The sequence below is a fragment of the Dioscorea cayenensis genome, chromosome 14 (assembly GCF_009730915.1).
Source record: "Dioscorea cayenensis subsp. rotundata cultivar TDr96_F1 chromosome 14, TDr96_F1_v2_PseudoChromosome.rev07_lg8_w22 25.fasta, whole genome shotgun sequence".
Taxonomy (NCBI): Eukaryota; Viridiplantae; Streptophyta; class Magnoliopsida; order Dioscoreales; family Dioscoreaceae; genus Dioscorea; species Dioscorea cayenensis.
The window spans coordinates 2,541,358-2,562,796 of NC_052484.1; the positions used below are offsets into that span (position 1 = coordinate 2,541,358).

Genomic DNA, 21,439 nt, shown 5'->3' on the forward strand with positions numbered 1-21,439 from the left:
TTTCCTTTCAGAGGAACACACTGTGAGTTGTTTCATATGAGGATTAAAGGAGGAATTGCAATACACAGTTAGAATGTTTTCTCCAAAGAACTTAAAGCAGGCAATTAGTTAAGCTAAATGGCAGGAGTTGGCTCTGCAAAATGCTCAAAGGAAAGGAAAAATTATGCAGAAAAAAGTTAACTCAACTCCACCATTAGCAATTCCTAAGTTCTCACAGGATAATGGGGATCTAATTTAGGAAGGCCCAACAATTTTGTTCCCAGGAACAATCCTATTAGACCATTTAAGCAGCTTAGTAGTGGAGGAGTTGGAGGAGAAGGAGTAAAGGGCTATGCTATTGGTGTGATGAAAAGTTTTCTTCAAGACACCAATGTAAGATGAAGCAGTTGTATCAGTTAGAAGTTCATGCTGATGAGAATGTTTAAAGTCATACTGACTCAAAACAAAACAGACGACATTAATACCATCCAAATGACATGCTACAAAGTAAGAGAGAATCCTCTAGTTAGATTAATTTAAAAGGAAACAAGTACTGAATTCTTCTCCGAACTTATCATTCTCGACATCACAAATCCAAAATACACAATGAGACCATGCCCAAGAAGCAACTAAGCATTAAATGTAACTCCACTTATAAAAAACAAATAAAAATCTCATTAAAAAGAACATAATTGCATCATCATCATCATCATCATTTCATCATGGAAACAATACTAATAATGTAATCTAAATAATATACTATAAGGTAACCGAGAATACAAATCAAGCATTGGATTCTACTACCAAGTGAGCTTTTTCATATCATTAATCCAAGCAAAACAATGAGAATAAGTTCAATAAAAAAGGGAGCAAAGATGAAATCCCACTGATTAAATCCAACAAGAAATCTCATCAAAAAGAAAAAACTTGCATCACTCTCCATCAGAGAACCAACACAATACTAAAAATAAAAAAAAATAAAATAAAAATAAAAAAATCAAATTTTCATATCACTAATCCAAGCAACACAATGAGATTAAGTCCAATAACAAAGGCCAGCACAAGATGAAATTCCACTGATAAAATCCAACAAGAAAAATCACAAAAAAAGAAGAAACTTGCATCATTCTTCATCAGGGAAACAACACAAAACTAAAAAAAATAATAAAAAAGATTCAAAATTTCAAGCCCATTAAACAAGGTTACTAAGGAATTGCTAACAAGAGATGATCAAATAGGAAATCAGAAACGCACCACTGATGTCGTTTGCCAAAAAGACAGCTTCCCTCTTGGCAATCCCTAGGGTTTCTAATTTCTCTAAAGCAGGGCCATTAATAAAGCTTTTTGCATACTCAACCCTATAAAAATTAATAATTTCATAAGATGGCCAATAAAGTTTTTAATGGCAAATATATTTCTTTGAAAAAAATATTCGTGCATATTATATATATATATATATATATATATATATAAAAAGAGAGAGAGGGTCAATTTTTTTACAAATGTTCCTAAATAAGAATTTTATGGACGTCGGTCTCTCAACTGTTGGATTCAAATTTAATGACAGTAAATTATCCAATCGGATGAACAGTTAATTTAACTGCAAATCATAATTAACAATATTGGTTAACAATAACAGAAACTTAGTGAATCATAATTTAAATTCTATAATTTATGTAGACATTTAAAAATAAGAATAATAGAAGAATTAAACAAAAAATTTAAATAGACAGCAAAAAGACTTATTTTTACAATATTCTTTAATTTAAAATTGAAATCATTATTTTTTTTGCTTTTAGCTTTAAAGAACAAAATAAATTTTTAAAAAAAACAGCAGAAAAAAAAAATTGGACAATTTTGGATGTTGAACCACCACATAAATTTCCAACTCCAGATGCTACAAAAAAACTTGAAAGTTTGCAAAGAGTTCATAAGATCATTCTGTCACAAAGATCACAATTAACATTAGAAATAAAGATAATACTGAATAAGTGTTACAACTGAACAGCAACTGCAGCAACCACAACAAATCCTGACCAAAATTTTCTAAGTCTTTTCTTTGTTCATGCAAATGCAGTGGATTCATCTTCAAAATGGCAAGTTGGACAGGATTGGTGTTTTTTTTTTTAAAACAGCTACAAATCATTCATGGGAAGGACATTATAATCAACATCATAATGGACGAAAAATAAATATATCCCTTATATACAGCGGGAATTGGCATTGGCAGCAGCGGTCGGGGATTTTACGAACTTGAGTTAATCCGCTCCACCGACAGTGAGCGGATTCTTCCAAAAAATGGCACCTCGGTCGCGTGATCACCGCCTTCTTCCATTGCCAAAACAATGGTACAAAAAAGAGGAGAAAAGAAAAGTAGGTCAGCTGTCATCGTCCATGGCTCCGATGTATGTGAGATCGGTTCTTCTCACCCTTACAGCACCCTTGAGCCAACTGCAGGCCTTGAGGTTAGAGTGATCGGCACCGGGGCCACCTACATTGCTGCTATTGTTCGAGGCTGATGCGGTTCCCGTCCCGTCTTCCAGCAAGGTCCATGGATCAATTTCCATGTCAAGGTCCTGGGCAGTCGATGACCGGGATTTTCCTTGCATTGTAGTCGTTGGCCGAGCCGATGGAACGGAAGTTCTTTGATTTCCTGCATGTTGACTTGGCGTTGACATGCCTGGTTGCAGCGACGCAAGTGCTGTTGATGTTAAGAGAGGAGGGTGGCAAGAGATGGTTAATGGTGGAGAGGGTGGTAGCTCAGGCATTGCAGCTTGGATCCGTCTTCGAATTGCTGCAGGTAATTCCATCCGGTCTAGTTCGACCTGCGAAATATAAGAACCGAGAGTTGATGATTATTGAAGATTTTTTCTGTGAATTAAACAAGTCTAACATGCAAGACCAAAATTAAATTTAGCACAGCAAAGACCAAAATGAGTGAATTAAATATAAGAACACGAATGTGCATGATTTTTTAATTACAGGAATAGTAGAGAGGATAAACCTGCAATTTTTCCGACACCTCTCGATCAACAGCAGAAAAATCTCGAGATTTGAGGGTTGACTTGGAGATGGGCTTGGCTTTCAGCCAACTCGGTTTGAAGTTGCCAAGTAAACAATGGAGGACGCACAGAAACCTGTCAAACAGGCTATCACCGGAACGGTCCAATGAGGCAGTGATCGGTGCATTTACAAGATATTCTTCCTCTCTTCTCGGAGTTTTATGTGTAATTAAATGACAGGCATCGGCATCTTCTTGAACAACACGGGTTCCAAGAAGACGAAGTATGACAGCAGCAAGTGTATGTCTCATGTTCCTCGCAGATTGCTCCCTGAAACTTGCATGCATTAGATTTAGGACAGTGAGAGAATAAATGTTAACATAGGAACCATCATGCAACAGATCACTATACTTATTATTAACCAAATAGGGCTTAAACAAAGATAACAAAATAAAAATAAGATAAATAAAATTTAAGGGAAGATGCTAAGATAATAATCACTGATGAATATCATTTATAGGGCAAACAATTGAAAGCCACAAGACATGACAATATGAACCATGAACCAAACTTGAGGGGCCAAATGTGGCTTTAATTAATTCATTGATTTTATTGCTACCCAACTCAAATTTTAGCACCAGAAGATTTTGCAAACAAGGCTTGATTTAACAAGAGGACATAGCCTACTTTAAGACAAGATGGTTGCATGACCAAAACTAAGATTTAGACTAAAATAGAGCCAAATATAAGAAAACATTGATGATAAATACAATATTAGTTCAGTATTACCTGTCCGCACATATGATAGGAAGCAACCGCAAAAGAAATTGCAATCGCAACCACATGGATGCCCTCAATGCCGCAGCGGAGGGTGGGGAGGACTCTGTTACACCTGTAATTCTTCTACCCAACCCAGGACTTCCGCCTCTCAAGCCTTTACGACTGCTGCCTTTACTAGAAGAAACTTCAACAGCAGAAGAAGCAGAGCCAGATTGTTTACCACCACCACGGGTGAGCATATTGATTTGTTGCTCAATGGTACTCAATTGTTTGATTAGTTCTGTAGCAAATGAATTCCGTGAATCACTGGAACTCCGGTCAATACAGGGTAGCACCAATTCTGCAAGAGCTCTATCAGTGATATACTGCTGGCCAGGAGAGAAGCCTTCGGCATCAAACAATTGAAAGCTCATTCTGCCAGGCCTTTTGACTTCAACACCTTCATCAACAACTTCCCCTTCTTCAATGGAAGTAACTTCCATCTTCCTTTTATCAGTTTTGTCAATTGGTCCATTTGCATTGGGGGATGACCAACCCCATGGTTTCCAAAACTGAGCTTTACTTGTAAAGCCTCTGAGCTGAGCAAGAGTAGCAAGTCGCTGCCGAATGGATTTTCGTCCCAGGAGAACATCACTGCCAGCTAAAACCCATTTTGTATTCTGTAGCAGGAACTCCTCTAATGACTTCCCAAGAAGATTAACGACTTCTGAGTAAAGTGATGCTGCATCGGGTCTCACAAGTAACCTTGTCAGAACAATTTCAATAAAATTGCGCTCATTCTCGGAAAGTGAAAAGTTCTCAGCCTTGGGAGAGAGAGATTTAATTGCCTCAACCAACTGCATGTTATGAGTATCAATTTTTTCAATAAGAGCCTGCTCATTCAAGAGGAGCCTCAACTCAACCCACTGCCAATGGAATTTGGCAGGTTGCAGTGTATCTAAAACTTGCTCAAGCTGATCTAGAAGCTTTGTCTCATTTTCAGAATATGCTCGTGGCTCACCGGGGACAGAAACCCATGACCCATCCTCCTTCATTAATGTAAACGGCGGCATTTTGCAATCGATTAGGGCATTTAGAATCAATCTTGCCCGAAGGGGAATAAATGCCATTGTTTTCAAATGCTTGTCTGGACTGTGTGTTTCAAGCATCGATGCAAATTCAAAATCACCAATGTCAGAGGCTAAAAGGTCATACAACATTCGCGTGTTCCGCAAGCATAGATCTCGGAATGGCTGGTGTTTGATAGCATCTCCAATGGCCATGGATAAGTGTTGATATAATTGAATATCTTCACGCGTTGCAATGTTGCTGTTGAGAATGTATGGCCTCCAAATGACCATTGCAAATATAGAATATGCAGGAGGGAACACCATACTAAGAGGAAGCATGCGCTGCATCCGTGAAAGAGCTGATGTGTATGGTTCACCAAGAATCTCTGCAACTAGTCCATCAAACACTGTTCTGCAGTTGCCAATAAGCACCCGGAACCAATGAACAGATACCTCAATACAGTGATCAATCTTGAATGTCCCAAAAGATCTGGACATGCCATTAGAACTGGATCTTGAACTCCTAATGAACATCTGAACATCCAAACCATCCTTTAATTTGAAAACAGAAACCATCCTTTCAAGGCTAGCAACTCCATGCACAATAGCCCCCACAACAAGTGCAGATACAGAAGCCGCAGCTTTACCGGCCCTTCCAACAAATGTTTTTGAAGAATTATTTAAGTTCTCATTTGGATGATTTAGATTGCCATCATGGTTTTCAGGAGATGGTTGAAACTGACTGCGAGAAGGCTTTCCAGGAGAAAAGGCGTTAGAAACAGCTGAAGAAGCTTCATTGGCTAAAGTTACATCAAATATGCGACCCAAACGTTCTCCAAGAGATTCTTTAAGGAGACAGAGAGAAAGTATGTGAATCCGTAATATGTGTCGGGCGCAATTTATTGAACTTGATGTCGAAGAAAACAATTGATAGTTATTGCCTGCAAGTAAATCCAATATTTTTGCTACAGCATGCCCTACATTGCCAACAATTGCAGAAACAGCAGCAGCAACTCCAGTGGGGTCCCATTCTTGAGATGCACTGCCATTCTGACAAATACAATCACATAGACCAAAAAAAATTTCTTGAGCTATATGATGTCCTTCATCCATTTTTTCTGAGGAATTTTTAACAGCAGCAGCAGCAAAAGGTTTTCTTTCCTTTCCATAGAAGTATTGCACAGCCTCCTCAATGCGTCTTTGTACCAATTCTTTCATAATTCCACTAAATCTTGACATCCTCCCACTAAACTTTTGACGCAAATTATCATCAGAATCATCCATTCCTCCAGGTACACCGGGGGAAAATCCCATATTAGAATCCGCTTGTCGTATAGCATCAAGTTCCGCAAGCGTTCTCTGATCACATGTAGTTCTGAAGTTCTTTTCCCATTCACTCCCTATATCACGATATTTCTTCAATAGATTCCGAGCATAAGTAAGAGAAGCTGTGCCATGAGACCTTCCATTAGTGGGCAGCACAGTCACAACTCGATGCATGGCAGCAGTTAGGACTTCAGGGAGAAGATCTGACGATACAAGCACATTTTCATACCTGAACACATGAGACAGTTATGTAACCACCAAAGAACAAGCAATGAATTATAATATCATGACACAAAGATATCACATTAGCATTGGCAGGAGACACTCATTTTTTTATTAATTTAACCAGAGCTAAAGAATACGCAGAGTTTCAAACCAATTAACGATTAAAAAAAATAAAAATCAAGCATATTTAAATTAAAGAAAGGATAAAAACTATGGCGCTTCAATAACCAGGAATGGTTAATTAAATGTTATCCCAAGGATTATCCAAATTTTCAGTATACCAGACAGATAATAACAAATAATTAGTCTAAATTACCATAAACTTGTATGCCAATGGTCTGTCTTTTTATGCGTGTGAACATGCACTAGGATGGATGATGAGATCAAACCTGACAGTAGAATTCAGTAATGTGAACCCAAAATAAGTAGTCAAGACAGTTCATAGTTCACAGTTCACATAAAGGGATTAAGAAATAAATAACACTTGACAATCCACGGTTCAGAGCACTCTTTATGAAAATAAAAAGACACCAAAATCGACACAATTTGGATGCTTCTCACCTGAAGTTGGACAAAGATCATGCTACCCACATGAAATACCCTCACACAAGGAGAAATTTATACTGTATGTGCTCTACGGTCTATAGTTCAAAATTAATATACCAATTCTCACTTATAGTGAGACATAATATTAAATGAGCATTTACATCAGTCTTAAAGTATAGAAAAAACAAAACAGCTAGACCAATGAACTCCTTCCAAAGAAAGTAGTTTAGAGCAGAAATTAACACTCCTGATGCTATGATCACTAAAACACTGCATTTAGACAGAAGAAAATAAAAGAACTTGCAGTAGTTTAATTTCCTGTCTTTGTGACAGATAAAACATTTCAAATCAGTATGAGAAGCAAGGTATGAAACAGATGTGTTACATACAAAAAATAAATAAATAAATAAAATTATAGGCTTTAATTTCAGTGACATAATGTAAGATAACTTTATTAGTTTATTGCATGATCATGTTGAACATACTAAAGTGGTTAAAGAAAAAAATAAAATAAGAGGATTAGAACAAAATTAAGAGAATTACTCCTAAGTAGAAAGGCCACTCCCAATCATAAAAGGAAAAAAAGCATTAAGATCTAAACTGGGAAAATGGCCTGATAGCTTTTAACAACAAAGAAAAACATGATAAGCAGGCTCATATTGAAGAAAATCAACCCTTATGCAAAAATAAAAAATGCAGATATACATTGCATTTTACCAAATAAAAAAATAAAATAAATAAGATTTACCTTTGAAGAGATGATAGCAAGAATGCCTCCCCTACATCACAGATAGTGTTTTCCTTATTTTTGGTTGGCATCATTGCATTCCTCCCAATGTGAGCAGTAGAACTTGGTCCACCAAAAACCTTGGGAAATAACCAAACAAGAAGCTTTGCAGCTGCAGTTAAGTCCAAGGAAATATCCAGCAAGTACAAAATGGTAGAGAGCTCGTCTTCAGTAAGTCTCCATCGTACAATGTTTCTGTCCTCGAATGAGGTGGAAAATGAAGAAGCATAATGGCCAGCCTTGGAAGCAGTCTTTTCATTCCCTTCAACTAATTGTCTGATCGTGGTTACCAACCAAACTGAAATCGACCTCTTTTCAAGCATTCTTAGTTGTTTTAAAGTTCTGCTAATATCAGATAGAGACACCATTTTCATCCGGTCTGCATCATTAGGGTTTTCTCCTGCCAAAGCAGATTTATGATGGGGGCAGCTCACCTTATTGTCACATACATGGCTGGTCGATGCTCCATGGCTACTTTCAATTCTATTAGCTTGCAACTGCGCTAGACTCTGAGTTTTGCGCCTGCCTCTTGAACCAGGTTTAGATGACTTCAGAGGAGGTTCAACCTTAAATGACTCCTGGGGCTTGGGGCCCTTCCTAGTCCACCAAATATCTTCATCATCTAACCAGTTTGAAGAAAACCCTTGAAAGGGAGAGCTCCTCTCATCATCTAATTTTTGCCTCTTTGCTCTCCTACACTCCTCACAGCCTGGTGTCACATCTATCACATCAGATTTGCCACTCAATGAACCTAAACTTCTCTTATTGCTTCGTTGAGATTCATCAAATCGTGATTCTGTAGATAGAGAACAAGGGCCTGGGATGTGGAGCAGACTTGAAATGGCAACCTTCAGCTCAGCAATCTTCACCTTTGATTTCTCATTATTCGCTGTCATTGCACTCAAAGCTACATTGAAGTTTCTATGACTTTCCAACAAAGAGGGTGAAGCACCATCTCTAAAAGCAACAGAATGATCTTTTTGTTTCTGTGAAGAAAACCCCAACCGGATGCCACTTCCAGCTTTTGACTGGGAGGATTTACCTCCAAGATAACCTTGAAGCACAAGTCGTCGCTCATTTGAGTAAACATTCACTGCCTCCTTTAGCAGTGGGACTTTTGTGATTCTTGCTTCTTCCATAACATCAAACAAGCAGGAACCAGGCAGCTGCTTCAGAATTTGATAGTGTCTTTTCTGTCTTTCCAAATCGAACTGAGACTCATCTCTATCCATAATCCCACTAATTATTAGTTGTCTCACATAAGCCTGGGGATAAAAAATACCATAGCGAACAAGTTCCATGACAAAAACCATAAGACATTTAAGACCTTCACCTTTCCCAGCTACATGCTGGTCTAACCAGCATACAATAACATCATGCAGTGGACCTGGACTTTGAAATAAATCCACTTTGTGCTTTTTATTGCTCAAGCCTTTAGAGGAATTTTCAATCCCAGTAACATTTTCTACAATGGTTCCGCCTGACAAACTATCGTGAAGGGAAGCAGCTTTTCCAATGTTGCCAACAACAATTTGAGAACTGCTATCAAATTGAGATGAGCTATGTAGATGTTCCATTTTTAGCTTCAAAAGAGAAACAGCAGCATAAACTTGACAGAAGTCTTTTCCACCAGTGAACTTTGGAGTTGTAGGCAAGGCAGTACGGCAATCCCTATAATCACATGTTGCCCACTCACATAGAAAAAACACAGAGCAAATCAGGGGCAAGCTGACACTGCCAATCCACTTCAGTGAAGAGCGCAAACAAGGACTTACTTCAGCAATCCATGCTTCTTCAATAGTCATATCAGAGAAATCTCCAAAGAGGGAATTGTAAGCAGTCCTCAGATCACCCTCTACTGTCAGAGCTTTATCCAATGCCTGTAAAGCTTTGGGCACACCATAACCTTGGAGTCCAGGATTAACTATCTTCGCCAGATTTGCAGACCGTTTCTGAATTGAGGAAACAACAGATCCAAAGGACCAGTATCGATGATCAGAAGCCATATTACCAAAATCCACATTCTCTACCTTCAGAGAGTTACTTCTAACAAATAAATCAGGGGCCACACAGCTTGGCAGAGGAAAACAATCCAAGGCAACAAATGTATCAGGGATAGCAAGTATAAACCACCGCAGCATCTCAATTAGTGTAACAAGGAGAGAAGGCTTGCTGGAGTTATCAGTTAAACCTGAACCACCAGGACATAGAACATTTATCGCTCGAACAAGTATATCAATAAATATGCGTGCATAAGTCTGTGAGAGTGCAATCCTCTCTACAAGAACATAAATAATTGGCAATAGCAGCTCTAAAGCCTCAGCTGATTCCCTTTCCTGAATGTGGAAAATAAACATGTATCAGGACCACAAGCATTCAACAAGAAAGTAAGGTACAATGACAACAGAAGCATGCAGGGTAAACAATTACCTGAAGTTGGTTGAGAACCCACTCAACAACAAGTGATGAAACAAGCAGGCCTTCTGCAAAATGCCATTGCAAAAGGCGCACCATATATGACCATTTGAACTGCAAGGATGGCTCATCAACATCAAGAGTTGAAGATATAGAATCACTTCCATGTTGCGGTACACCAGCCAACATATTAGGTGAAGACTGATCTCTAGAGGGTATAGCTGCAAAAGCACCATCTTTTGAAAAAAAATCATCCACAAGCTGCTGCACATATTCAATAACATCCTTAGTCCACAGCTCAGAACGAGCAGATTGTGCTTTATCAGGCCCAGATGAAACACTGGTCACAGCAGGCCGAACCTGAAAGTTTATAGCAAGCATGTTTTTTGCCAATTAGAATATCGAGAATTTAACCACATTAGAGGAAAAAAGAAGATAAACAGTAAAGAAGGGTTTTAGAGTGAATTAAAACCTGATTGAGATAATTAACTTTGATGAACCAGGTTGCTTTGACTAACGGCACATTGTGACGAATAAGAACCTCAAAGAGTGTTTTCTTCCTATAACCATGAGGAATATTCTCAGCCAAAGAACGTAGCTGTTTATGCTGTTGTGCTAGACCCTGACAAGAGAAAGTTAACGGTTAACACTAAACCTCAACTATATAAATTCATGAATGTTGCTTTAGTGTATTTGACACAAATGCTTATTAAAAGAAAATTAAAAAATTAAAAAAAACACACAAATAAGGAATAGAACCAGAATCAATTAAATGTTTAGAAATACAAAGGCATTTAATGCAAATCAACCAGTGGGCAAGGGTGCAAAATAAGAAAATACATAAATGAAGTATCTCATTAACTAGTTGATGTATATATATAATGATAAAAAGGCAAAAATAGCAGGATGAAAGATGAAAAAAGAACCAAAAAAAAAAACTGGTAATCAATCAGATAACAGAATTGGATACAACCAAATAATCAAACCTCAATCCATTTCTTGCGGAAGTCTTCACTGCATGCCTTTTGATCTGGAAAAACTCCAGATTTTGTTAATAATGAACCAGAAAGAGAAACTCCATAAACTTGGCCAGCCTGTATATACCATAAACTTCAATATTAGCATCAAGCATAATAACACACCTGCTGAAGTTGCAAACACAGAAATGCAGATAGCAGATAGAGTTAACACAGCATAACAGGTCTCACAAAAGATAAATCATAAACATCTTTGGGGAAAAAAGCATGCGAAAGCTACCAACCTTCCGTTTTTGCGCTCGAGATTCTATAATAGCCCTGAGACGTTTTCGTATCGCCTAAAGGAATAATAGCAGTGGAGATATCTGTTAGATAACCATCAGAAGTAATGGCTTGCAATGTAACAAGCAATCAAGTTGAACATAAAAACCTCATTCCCAAAAAGAAAAAAAAGAAAGAAAACAGAATATAAAAGGAAAAAATGCTGGAAGAATGGCACTAAGCTTTCTCCCTTCTCATGAAATAAAATTTAATGTTGTGCAAAATGAATATTTACATTGCAAAAAAAACTTATACACAGTTAAATTCATAGAATAATTCAAAGAAAACCAAAAATGTCACTAATTTGGTTTTTTATCAAAATAAAAGATCCAAGGTTAGTCCACGCCATGCCTTCTTAATAACTCTTGTTCAGTAAAATACAACCTTTATATGCACTGGGACTAAAATGTTTAAGAATCATCTTTTAGTTATTAATTATGGTTTAAGTATCACAGACAAAAGATCAGGTTCTTCTCTATTCAAAGAATCATGTGAGAAAATATCGAGATCCCTTCCTCCAAATATATGACTGAAATAAACTGCTGATCAAGAAAACTAAATAAATAAATAAACATACATATATATATATATAATTCAAATACAATAAAAGCCTCGATCAGCCAACCATGCCATTTAAATTGCATGAAACTATTACCTCCTTGCATTTTAAAATGAATTCTGGTTTCACAAACGCTGCAACATGAGTCAACACTATCTCTCTCGCTTCCTAGCAGAACCAAAAAAGGAACCAACGATTAAATAAATAATGGGCGAAGCAGTGCTATGAATTATTAAATGTGATGCAGAATGAAATATGTGTATACACATATCAAGGATACAATTTTGCAATTTTTTTCATAAAAACGCTCGAGGCAGTTGTTAGATTTTATATTTGGTACTAGTGGGCCCTATATTGACTCTATAAGGGTTTAAGGGTCTTACACCAAAAAGTCTCAAGATTTAGTGGCTCAACCTCTATACCTATATATTAACTCATTACACTTCTATTACACAACCGATGTGGTATTATATTTCCAACACCCTCCCTCAAGTTCAACTCGATCGAACTTGCTCAAACTTGTACACCAGAGGTCTGTTTACCAGGACTTATACACTACTTTGTATCTCAGAGGTCCTACACATATGGACTTGTACACTACTTGTGTCTCAGAGGTCCTACACACATGGACATGTACACCACTTGTGTAAATATATATTAGGCTCTACTATATTTCTCTGATACCATGTTAGATTTTATATTTTTGGTACTAGTGGGCCCTATATGGGCTTATGGGTCTTACACCAAAAAGTCGCAAGACTTAGTGGCTCAACCTCTATATCTATATATAAACTCATTACACTTCTATTACACAACCGATGTGGTACTATATTTCCAACAGCAGTTTTGCATAGATATCCAATCATTCTACCTCTGAAAATTTTCCAAATAAAATAAAGGTCAATAATGTTCTTTAAGTTTCCCATTTATATTGTCTCTCTTCTCATCTTAGACACTGATAGTTGACAATCTTACAAGACTAAAGTCTTTCACTCTTATGTGAAGAACATATGGATTTTCAAATTGGTGCAAAGGTTTGTAAACTCAAACTAACAAAGGAAACCATATTACTTGCTCAGTGCTGGAGAACTTGGAAAATGTAGATAAAAAAAAAAAAAATTGGCAGTCTTTGTCATGTTGAGTAAATTCCGCATTTTGCCAGCACATAATATAAATATGTATGTCATTCATGTGAAGGATTGGATTTGGATGTTTGGTTCACTCATGGATTAGAACTTGTGTCTGAGAATAATACAATTTGAATCAACAATACAGATCGATAGAATGTAATAAATATTAAATAAATCATATAGTACATATAGTATGTCTTTGCAATTCTATAATTACTAAAACAAGCCAAGCAAGTTCAAAATCTCAGATGTTCTAAATACAAGCAGCCAAAACCATAGCATATTAATCTAAAGTATAGATGACATAAAATCCACAATAACTCCTAAATCAGTTCTAGAAGCCTGAGAGAACATTTATAACATATTGCCACCAATAACAATACTCAGAAATGACAATCAAATTCACCTCGATTCCTTCAACAGTTTCCTTGTATCCTGACTGTAGATATTCCCTAGTTAATGTCTCTTCAGGACAGTTAGGAGTTTGCGGGTAGAAGTCAGGTGGTCCAAGGCTGCAAGAAATTTTAAATAGAACAACTTCAGAAAAAATAATTATTGAAAACGTTTAGAGCAAATAATCAATTAAAACTTGCTCATCTTTAGCTAGAACAATATTGTCTGGCAGAAACACAAATGTCGCATAACCCAGAGTTCCGAAATCAAAATTATCACCAAATGAACAATTAAATTCATTCATAATAATATTTGGAAATAAAAAGACTAAAAAAAGGAAACACACTTAAGAGTTTGTATTGAGACAATCAATCTAAAGAAAATATGAGTTTTGCTCTTTTTAGAAATCTGACTACTTGAGGTATTTAAGTAACCTACTAACTACGAATTTCAAGTTCAACAAGTTAACTTTTAAGTCTCATCTACAAACATAACTATGCAATTGAGTAATGGTCCACTAATCAAACGAAATCCCAACTCCATATGTGTGGACACAAGTGCACATCTCGTAGTAGGTCCCACCCATTACCAAATTATATTTTACCCATAATCAGAAAAAAATATATATATATATATATATATCGTTATAATGAATCATCTGCAACTAGTAAAGCCCCAGTTCATTGCTCCCCCCCTTCCTTTTTTTATACTTCCGTTTGCTCTTGTTTTCTTATATTTAATTTTTAGCGGGAAGAAAAGGAAACCAAAACACATGATGTACAAAAATTTTTCCAACAACCAACCAGATGAAACTTTGTTTACTAATGCAGAATTTACCGGGAACTAAGTGGTTCTTTCTCGCACTTTAGCTTGTAAGGTGTTAGTAGTGATGTCCTCCTGCAAATGCAAATTCAGGGCTAAGAAAATTAATTCCAGGGAAAAAAAAGAACCATACAAAAAAAAATATCATATAGAACGTTATCAAAATATAAACAACATAAAAATCAATAATCAAGGCCTAGTTGAGATTTTGTGATTAAAAAAAATGATCATGGACTGAAGGTGAGTCAATAGAATCATAAGATAAATTTCATCTTCCACATGAAAGGTTATCTTTTTACGATGGAACTTGTCTTTTCTTCGCTACTAAACTAGACCAAAAAAAGTAGAAAGTACAAATGCAAGATAAATAAAACATCAAAATGTCGAAGAGAAAATTAAGATCATCTAATCTATCCACTAAACATTGTGAACATGATAAATAATAAAAACATTATTTTTCTGAAGGAATGGAGCAAGAGTTCGATTCAAAATTAAAGGAAAGGTTTAAATTAGTTGCAATCTATCAAGTGATAACTTGAAAATGATTGAAGAACAATTAAATTTCAAGTTTAAAATAAAGTTTAAAGAAAACAACGAACCAAAAACTTGATTGCAACAAACATAATAATTGAGAGATTAACCCAGGAATAATATGTTAACAACACTTTGTGGATTGATGGGAGCAAGAAAAAACCATGCAGAGCTAGCATGCATGTGATATCTTAAGCATGCTTTGAGATTTGGGTTGTGGTGTGATCAACAATGAAGAAAAAACCTTGTGGGATATATATCATATCATCCATTAGTTAAAAAAATTAAAATCACAATACTGCATCGATAGCCTGCCTAAATTCACATACATATACCTACTCAAGAAATAGCATGTGTACCATGTATTAAATTGCCAGGCAAAGAAACAAAATCACTTTACTAATTGTCAAAACAAGATTCGAAAACTCTATAAGGGCATCTAAGTCAAAATCATAAAAGAGAATAGGTGACATTAAAAACGAGTATGGAAAGCAGACAATATGAAACTTAAAGCATACAGTGGGATGATCACCTGGGGAAATTAGGAGTTGAAAATGATGACTCCACCCTGGCAGCATCCCTTGCAGACGTCCCATTAATTGTACTATTATTAACTCCGCCAGCTGCACAGCTGGTAGCAGAATATCGTTGCATTATTCCCTACAGTCACCAGCATAATGCCCCCAACACGACTGTCGCTATCTACAACACAAACCACTCTCCATTCTACTTCACCTTTTATGTCTGACCATGAGGGGTTGAAGCCTGGGCAATATATGGCGTCACAGCAAAGTAACTGATCTCAGATGGCAAATGCAGCACAAACCACAATACCTATCTTGCAGAAGTGCTAGATCACAAACCTTCAAGTTCCAATCTTCAACATCTGCCACATATGGCAATACTTACTAGTATAGCAGCAAATGTAGATCTGGAGTATCAACTTAAGCCTTGAATACTGCTCCCAACTGAAATAGGGAAATTTATCGGTTGCAGTAAACAACACTGCAACCTATTTAGTCCTTACCCAAAGCTCCAAACATAACATACGACTCCCAAATAAACCCACTGATGCCCCGTTGGATCTTACAGCGTTGCACGGAAACAAGCTGAAATCTTTCAAAGTCTGCAAGAAATTTCATATGTTTAGCAAACAAGAACATCAAATTCGCAAGAACAAGTAGCAAACGACACAATTAAGCCAATCTAACCACTTAAACACCAAAAATCAACACAAAACACTTGCAATCCAAATCAAACTAAAAGCACAAAAAAAAAAATCCCTCTTTTCAGCGATTCATCATCAAAGGCACCAACTTTCCAGATGAAATCAACCGAAAAACAAGAACAAAGCAAAACACAAATCCCACACCAAAAACCCTAGCCACAAGAATCACCACCACCAACCCAAAATCCCCGTGAACCCTACCCCCAATTCCACACTCCACCCACCCAAATCCACCAATAACCCCCAAGATCGAACCAAAACTAGGGTTTAACCACCGAAAACTCAACCCACACCCCTCGAATCACACACCACACCCTCTCTTCAAATCCCCAGCCCAACGATCCTCCAAACCCTAAAAAATACCCCCAAAAAACCACATAAATCATAAGGAAAATACAGTAAAAAACTCACCTTTATGACAGAAATCAACGCCCAGACGCCCGAAGAGCGAGAGAGAGGGGCAAAGGCAACGCCTTTGACTCTTGCTTTTGCTGATGATGACGATGCTGTGCGTATATCTATATATATATATATATATAGCTCTCTATTGTGCTGTTCTTATAATCCTGAGCTTTTGTTTGTGTACGCGCGCATGTGTGTGCCTCCCAAGTTAATATGTAGATGTTTTGGCTTGGGCTTGGTAAAATTACCAAATTACCCTTAGGATTTAGGTTAGGGTAGAATGGGATTGTGAGTTAGACCTAGGGGTTATTTGGGGAATTTAAGGTAGCTTAGAGTGTTTGTTAGTGGCTTTAGGGCTAGTGATGGCTAACATTTCAATGTGGTGTTTAATTCAAGTGGAAATTTATAATTTTATAATAAATTCTTGTTTATTTTTACCTTTTATATCCATTAAAAAAAAAAATCTTGGTGCTTGTTTTTAGGGTTTTTAATATGAATAATTTGTGAAATATTTGTTTTTGTTTTTTTATGGGATATAGATAGATAAAAGAGATTGAGGGTAATTATGAGATTTCAAAAAACATGATCGAGCGGGAACCGATATGAACTAAAAAGTACTTTCATAAAAATAATAATTGTCGATCATTTAAAGTCAAACATAATATATGTATTGGAAGATCAATACTTAATATATTTTTTTTTTAGGTTCTTATTTTTTAAAAATTATTATAATTTTGTTGTTTGTGATTTAATTTAATCATAAATGTTAATAGGTCATGTTTGATTTAAAATTGTTTTATAAAAATTTACAATGTTCTAAGTTTATTAATATAAATATGCATGGAAATTTTACATTTTGTGAGAGTTTTGAGTTAAAATTGTTGTTTAGAGGTTTTGCATATCATATTTCTTCAATTTGTTACTTTTACATCAAATTTTTTTCCCTTTTTAAATTGTCTGTGAGAGTTTCAATTTTAATTTATTGTGTGAAAATTTACTGTAGTTTATTTTAGATAATCAGTAATGTATATATTTTTTTTATTGGATTTGAAGATAACAATCATGGATCGGTTTTTAGGGTAATTTTTTTTAAATTAATTTTTAAGCTAATTTTATTCTATGTTTATGATTTAATTTAATTATGAATTTTGAGAAATCTATCACTGTTTTGACTGAATTATTTTGTGAAAGTTTACCATGACATTTTTTTTTTTTTATTTTTTTTTTTTTTGACAATAGACAACAAATGATCCACTTACGAGTTTACGAAGAAATAAGTAGAAATAGAAGTGCACCAATTATGTTAACTTATCAATACCTAAAAAATTATTAACTTGACAAAATTCCACGTAGAGCAATGAAAGTCCGACACACATATACCCAAAAAATTTACAATAACTGTATATACACTATAAAACCTGTCATGCAACTGTTGAGGGGAAGCGAGAATAATATAGAAACAATATGTGAAATAGTACTGTGAAACGAGATTTCAAACTCACACTTGTCTACAGAACTACTTTTACCACCAAACTAAGCAAGTTTTGCCCTATGACATAAATTTATTGATATTCTTTTTTAATTTTGAGTCGCTATTTTTTTTACAGTGTATGTTATTCAATGAGCCTTAAAAATAAATTAGTTGTTTTGGTTTATGAGTGGTTATATCTAAGCGGTAGACGAGAAATTCTAGGGTAGGGGCGGTATAATAAAGAATAATTAATAAAATATTTATAATTTATTTTAAAATTTATTTATGTGTTAATTGTAGTTTAATTTATAAAATCAAACCCTAACAATAAATTTACAAAAAACTTAGTTAAAATATAATTTTATATTTTGTGTAAAACTAATTATAAAAAACTAAAAAACTAAAACATGAATTTTTAAAATAAATATATATATACCATAGAGTAATTTATAAATTATCAATAGATTAAATAATAAGTTTTAAATATTTTTTAAAATTGTGTATTTAAGAAGATAAGTATAAAATATCTATATAAAATTTATATTTAAAAAATCTAAAGAAAGAAATGAGAGAAGAGAATGTTTAAAAAATATTTTAAAAAAAAAACTCTCACCGTTACTAAAGGGAGAGGAGGAGGCCTTAGAAGGCAGAAAATAAAATGCTTCTAAAAAAAATGAAAAAACTAAAAATAAAATAGATTTAAAAGCACCAATAATAAAGAAACAAGAGGAAGGAGGAAAGCAGAAAGAAATGTGAGGAGTAATGAAAGGAGGGAAATGAGAGAGAAGTAAAGGAGAAGGAGGAGAGGAAGATGCATAAAGTAGTATAAAGGAGAGAGGTGGCACAGGGTGGAGAAAGAGGGGTGAAAGGAGGGTGGCGGGGTTCATGGCCAGGCCGCCCCGCACTTATCTAAAAGTGTAATGTAATTTATAGTTTGTGATTTATTTTTATTAAAAAAGAAAAAGTCATGAGGCCTTTATTGAGAATTAATGTGTAAAATTCTAACAAGGTGAAAGTTCATTACCAAGAAAAAATAATTAACATATAATTTATAAGTTAAAAATACTAAAAATTTTATTTTACTTCAATTTTTTTATAAAAAAATCAATTTATAATAATATTATAAAAAGCATAAATTAATTTTTATCATGGGACATATAAGCAAATAAAACTATTTTTAAGGGTAAATTAACAAATAAGCAAATATGAGGGTGTATTAGTAATTTAGCATTTGTACAGGGGTATGTTCGCAATTTTTTCGACATCCATAACTTCAGAAGCTTTGTTTGCTTCAGGCCTCTTCCTTTTGTGGTTTGGGCGCTGTTTCTGTCCTAAAGGTGCGATTTTTTTCACTGTTTTTCGTCCGATTTTTGTGGATTTTTAGAATATTTTTTAGTGCCGACGTCTTGTGTGAGGTGTGGCTTGTGATTCGGAGGGTTTTGATTGAGTTTTGGTGATTAAAAACCCTAGTTTCCGGCTTGATCTCGGCGTTTATTGGTGATTATAGTGTTTTGAGTGTGGCATTGGGTAGAGATTCATAGCTAGACTTTTGATCTTGGGCTTTTGTTTCTTCTCCTTGGATTTTGGACTGGTTTCATCTGTAAAGGTGGCGTCTTTGCTGATGAATCGCTGGAAAGAGTGTTATTTTTTTTTTCATAATATATATATAGTGTAGAGTTTGATTTGGTTTGCAGGTGTTTTGTTTGAATTTTTGGTGTTGATGTACTTAGCTTTGAGAAATTGTGGTTTTTACTAGTTGTTCTTGTGTTTGCAGTGAATTCAATGGTAATGCATGCTTAACATAGATTTTGATAGATTTTGGATTGTGTCTTTGCCAAAATGATTAGATTTGTGCTTGTTTGTTTACCAAATTGATTGTATTTCAGCTTGTTCATTATCTGATTTTGAATTGGATTGGAACTCGATAACACTAAAGATTAGGGTTTTGATTTTTGGAGTTGCAGATGGGCTTGGATTCCAACACAAAACCCATTATCAAGTTGGTAAAGCTGGACAAGGCCTTGAAGCTAGTAAGCAAATTCCAACCCCTTTTCTTTGTGAAATTTCATGAGTTCTTCCAAAAACTAAGTGAAAGAAACTTGCTTTTTATTATAATGTATTACGTTTTTTCTGGCTTGTAAACTTTCTTTATTCCTTTTTGCTGTTATTTGATGTGAATCCCATGCATGCATCTTTCAAATGAATTACTGTTTAGTGTTTGGCTGAACTTTTTGCAATTTTGTTGTTATCGAGATTGAAAACTTACTTCTCATTCAAATTTGATGCCGACAGGCTGAAACATGGGTGAGTAACATGAGTGAGTCAAGAACAGATGAAGTTAACAGAGATGAATATGAGGCTCGACCTCCAGGGTATTTTCTTTACTCTCACTTCTGAATTCTTTCTTTTAAGGCATGTTTATTTAGGGTAAAGTGATTTACAAGGCAGGAAATTCAGTGTTTGATTTTCAACTACGTTCTACTTCTTAGTTCCTTGTGTTCATTTCGGCGAGAAATTTGAAATTTGTATTTGTAGGTTGGGTTTAGGAGCCAGAGTCATTCCCAAGGCCACTCCGTTAGCTTCAAATGATCGTGCTGGACGTGTCCTGCTTGGAAAGCTTAATGCACAAAAGAGACAAACTTTGAAAAATGCAGAAAAGCTAGACATCACTAAGAAAATTGAAGCCAGTGATGATGATGAGGATGAACGCGAAAGCAGAACCTTCTCCTTTTCCAAAAAAAGAGCAACACCACCGGCTACGTCTTTTTCATCATCAAAAAGAAATAAATGATCTCTTTTAAGGTCCACATTTTGTATGATACGTGCTTCTTGCTTTCTAAACTTAAAGTCATCATGAATTCCCGAGAACCATGATATGTTTTGAGCCTTATTTACGAAATTGGAAGGTAGACACTATCTTATTCACCCAAGCTTCTAACCTGAAGCAGCTATATCAATATTGTTGTTCAGTAATTGTATATGGTAAGGATAAAGATATAACAAAATGAATGAGTACCTGCTTTTGCTGCACGTGTTATTGTTTTTTATATGCTTAGAACGAAAGTAAGCAATTCTGCTACTTGTCCAGTGTTGATCATCAATTCAATTTTCTGCCTTGTATTATTAAATTGAGGTTTCGGTTCACAAAGTTAAACAACTTCTTCATTTTTCATGGTTGCAGCAGAAGCGCAGAAACTGTGCTGAAAGAATCTGAGGGGAATGATAGGAAAGGATTCCAATTGAATGGCCATGCATTAAGAAGCTTGTTTGAACTGTCAGAAGGTGCATATTTATCCATTTATGTGTTTGGAAACTTGAAGCCCAGAGTTGAGAGTACTGAATGTAGAAACACATTGAATTGTGAATGTAAGTTATTTAAGTAGCAGGGGTGTACTGTCCAAAGTCCAAACATAATGTTCAACAGTTTTTCTTGAATTATCAATGAAAACATTTTAATGCTCAAGATCTTGTTAATTTTCATTTTGAAATTCAGAAT

At 35.3% G+C, this 21,439-nt stretch overlaps 2 protein-coding genes across 5 annotated transcripts; one reads left to right on the forward strand and one right to left on the reverse strand.

Moving 5' to 3' along the window:
• Window positions 1–1,921: 1,921 nt before the first annotated feature.
• Window positions 1,922–16,622, reverse strand: LOC120275492 (mediator of RNA polymerase II transcription subunit 12). 4 transcript variants are annotated; one of them, XM_039282096.1, is made up of 15 exons: window positions 16,482–16,622; window positions 15,706–15,968; window positions 15,578–15,607; window positions 15,375–15,473; window positions 14,327–14,386; window positions 13,503–13,608; window positions 12,063–12,134; window positions 11,371–11,424; window positions 11,096–11,203; window positions 10,582–10,731; window positions 10,125–10,469; window positions 7,656–10,030; window positions 3,771–6,365; window positions 2,984–3,311; window positions 1,922–2,804 (listed from the first exon to the last, which is right to left on the reverse strand). In XM_039282096.1, the coding sequence occupies exons 3-15, from the start codon at window positions 15,592–15,594 to the stop codon at window positions 2,358–2,360; spliced, it is 6,756 nt and encodes a 2,251-aa protein (XP_039138030.1). In that variant the 5' UTR covers window positions 15,595–15,607; window positions 15,706–15,968; window positions 16,482–16,622; the 3' UTR covers window positions 1,922–2,357. The 4 variants fall into 4 exon arrangements, with proteins under 4 accessions (XP_039138030.1, XP_039138027.1, XP_039138028.1 ...); XM_039282093.1 differs by having other exon boundaries at window positions 15,375–15,728; window positions 15,870–15,968; XM_039282094.1 differs by having other exon boundaries at window positions 15,375–15,607.
• A 2,598-nt stretch (window positions 16,623–19,220) lies between these two features.
• Window positions 19,221–21,406, forward strand: LOC120275483. The gene is made up of 5 exons (XM_039282075.1): window positions 19,221–19,280; window positions 19,908–19,973; window positions 20,236–20,315; window positions 20,479–20,745; window positions 21,125–21,406. Exons 2-4 carry the CDS (start codon window positions 19,908–19,910, stop codon window positions 20,732–20,734), a joined length of 402 nt encoding a protein of 133 aa, XP_039138009.1. The 5' UTR covers window positions 19,221–19,280; the 3' UTR covers window positions 20,735–20,745; window positions 21,125–21,406.
• Window positions 21,407–21,439: the final 33 nt, after the last annotated feature.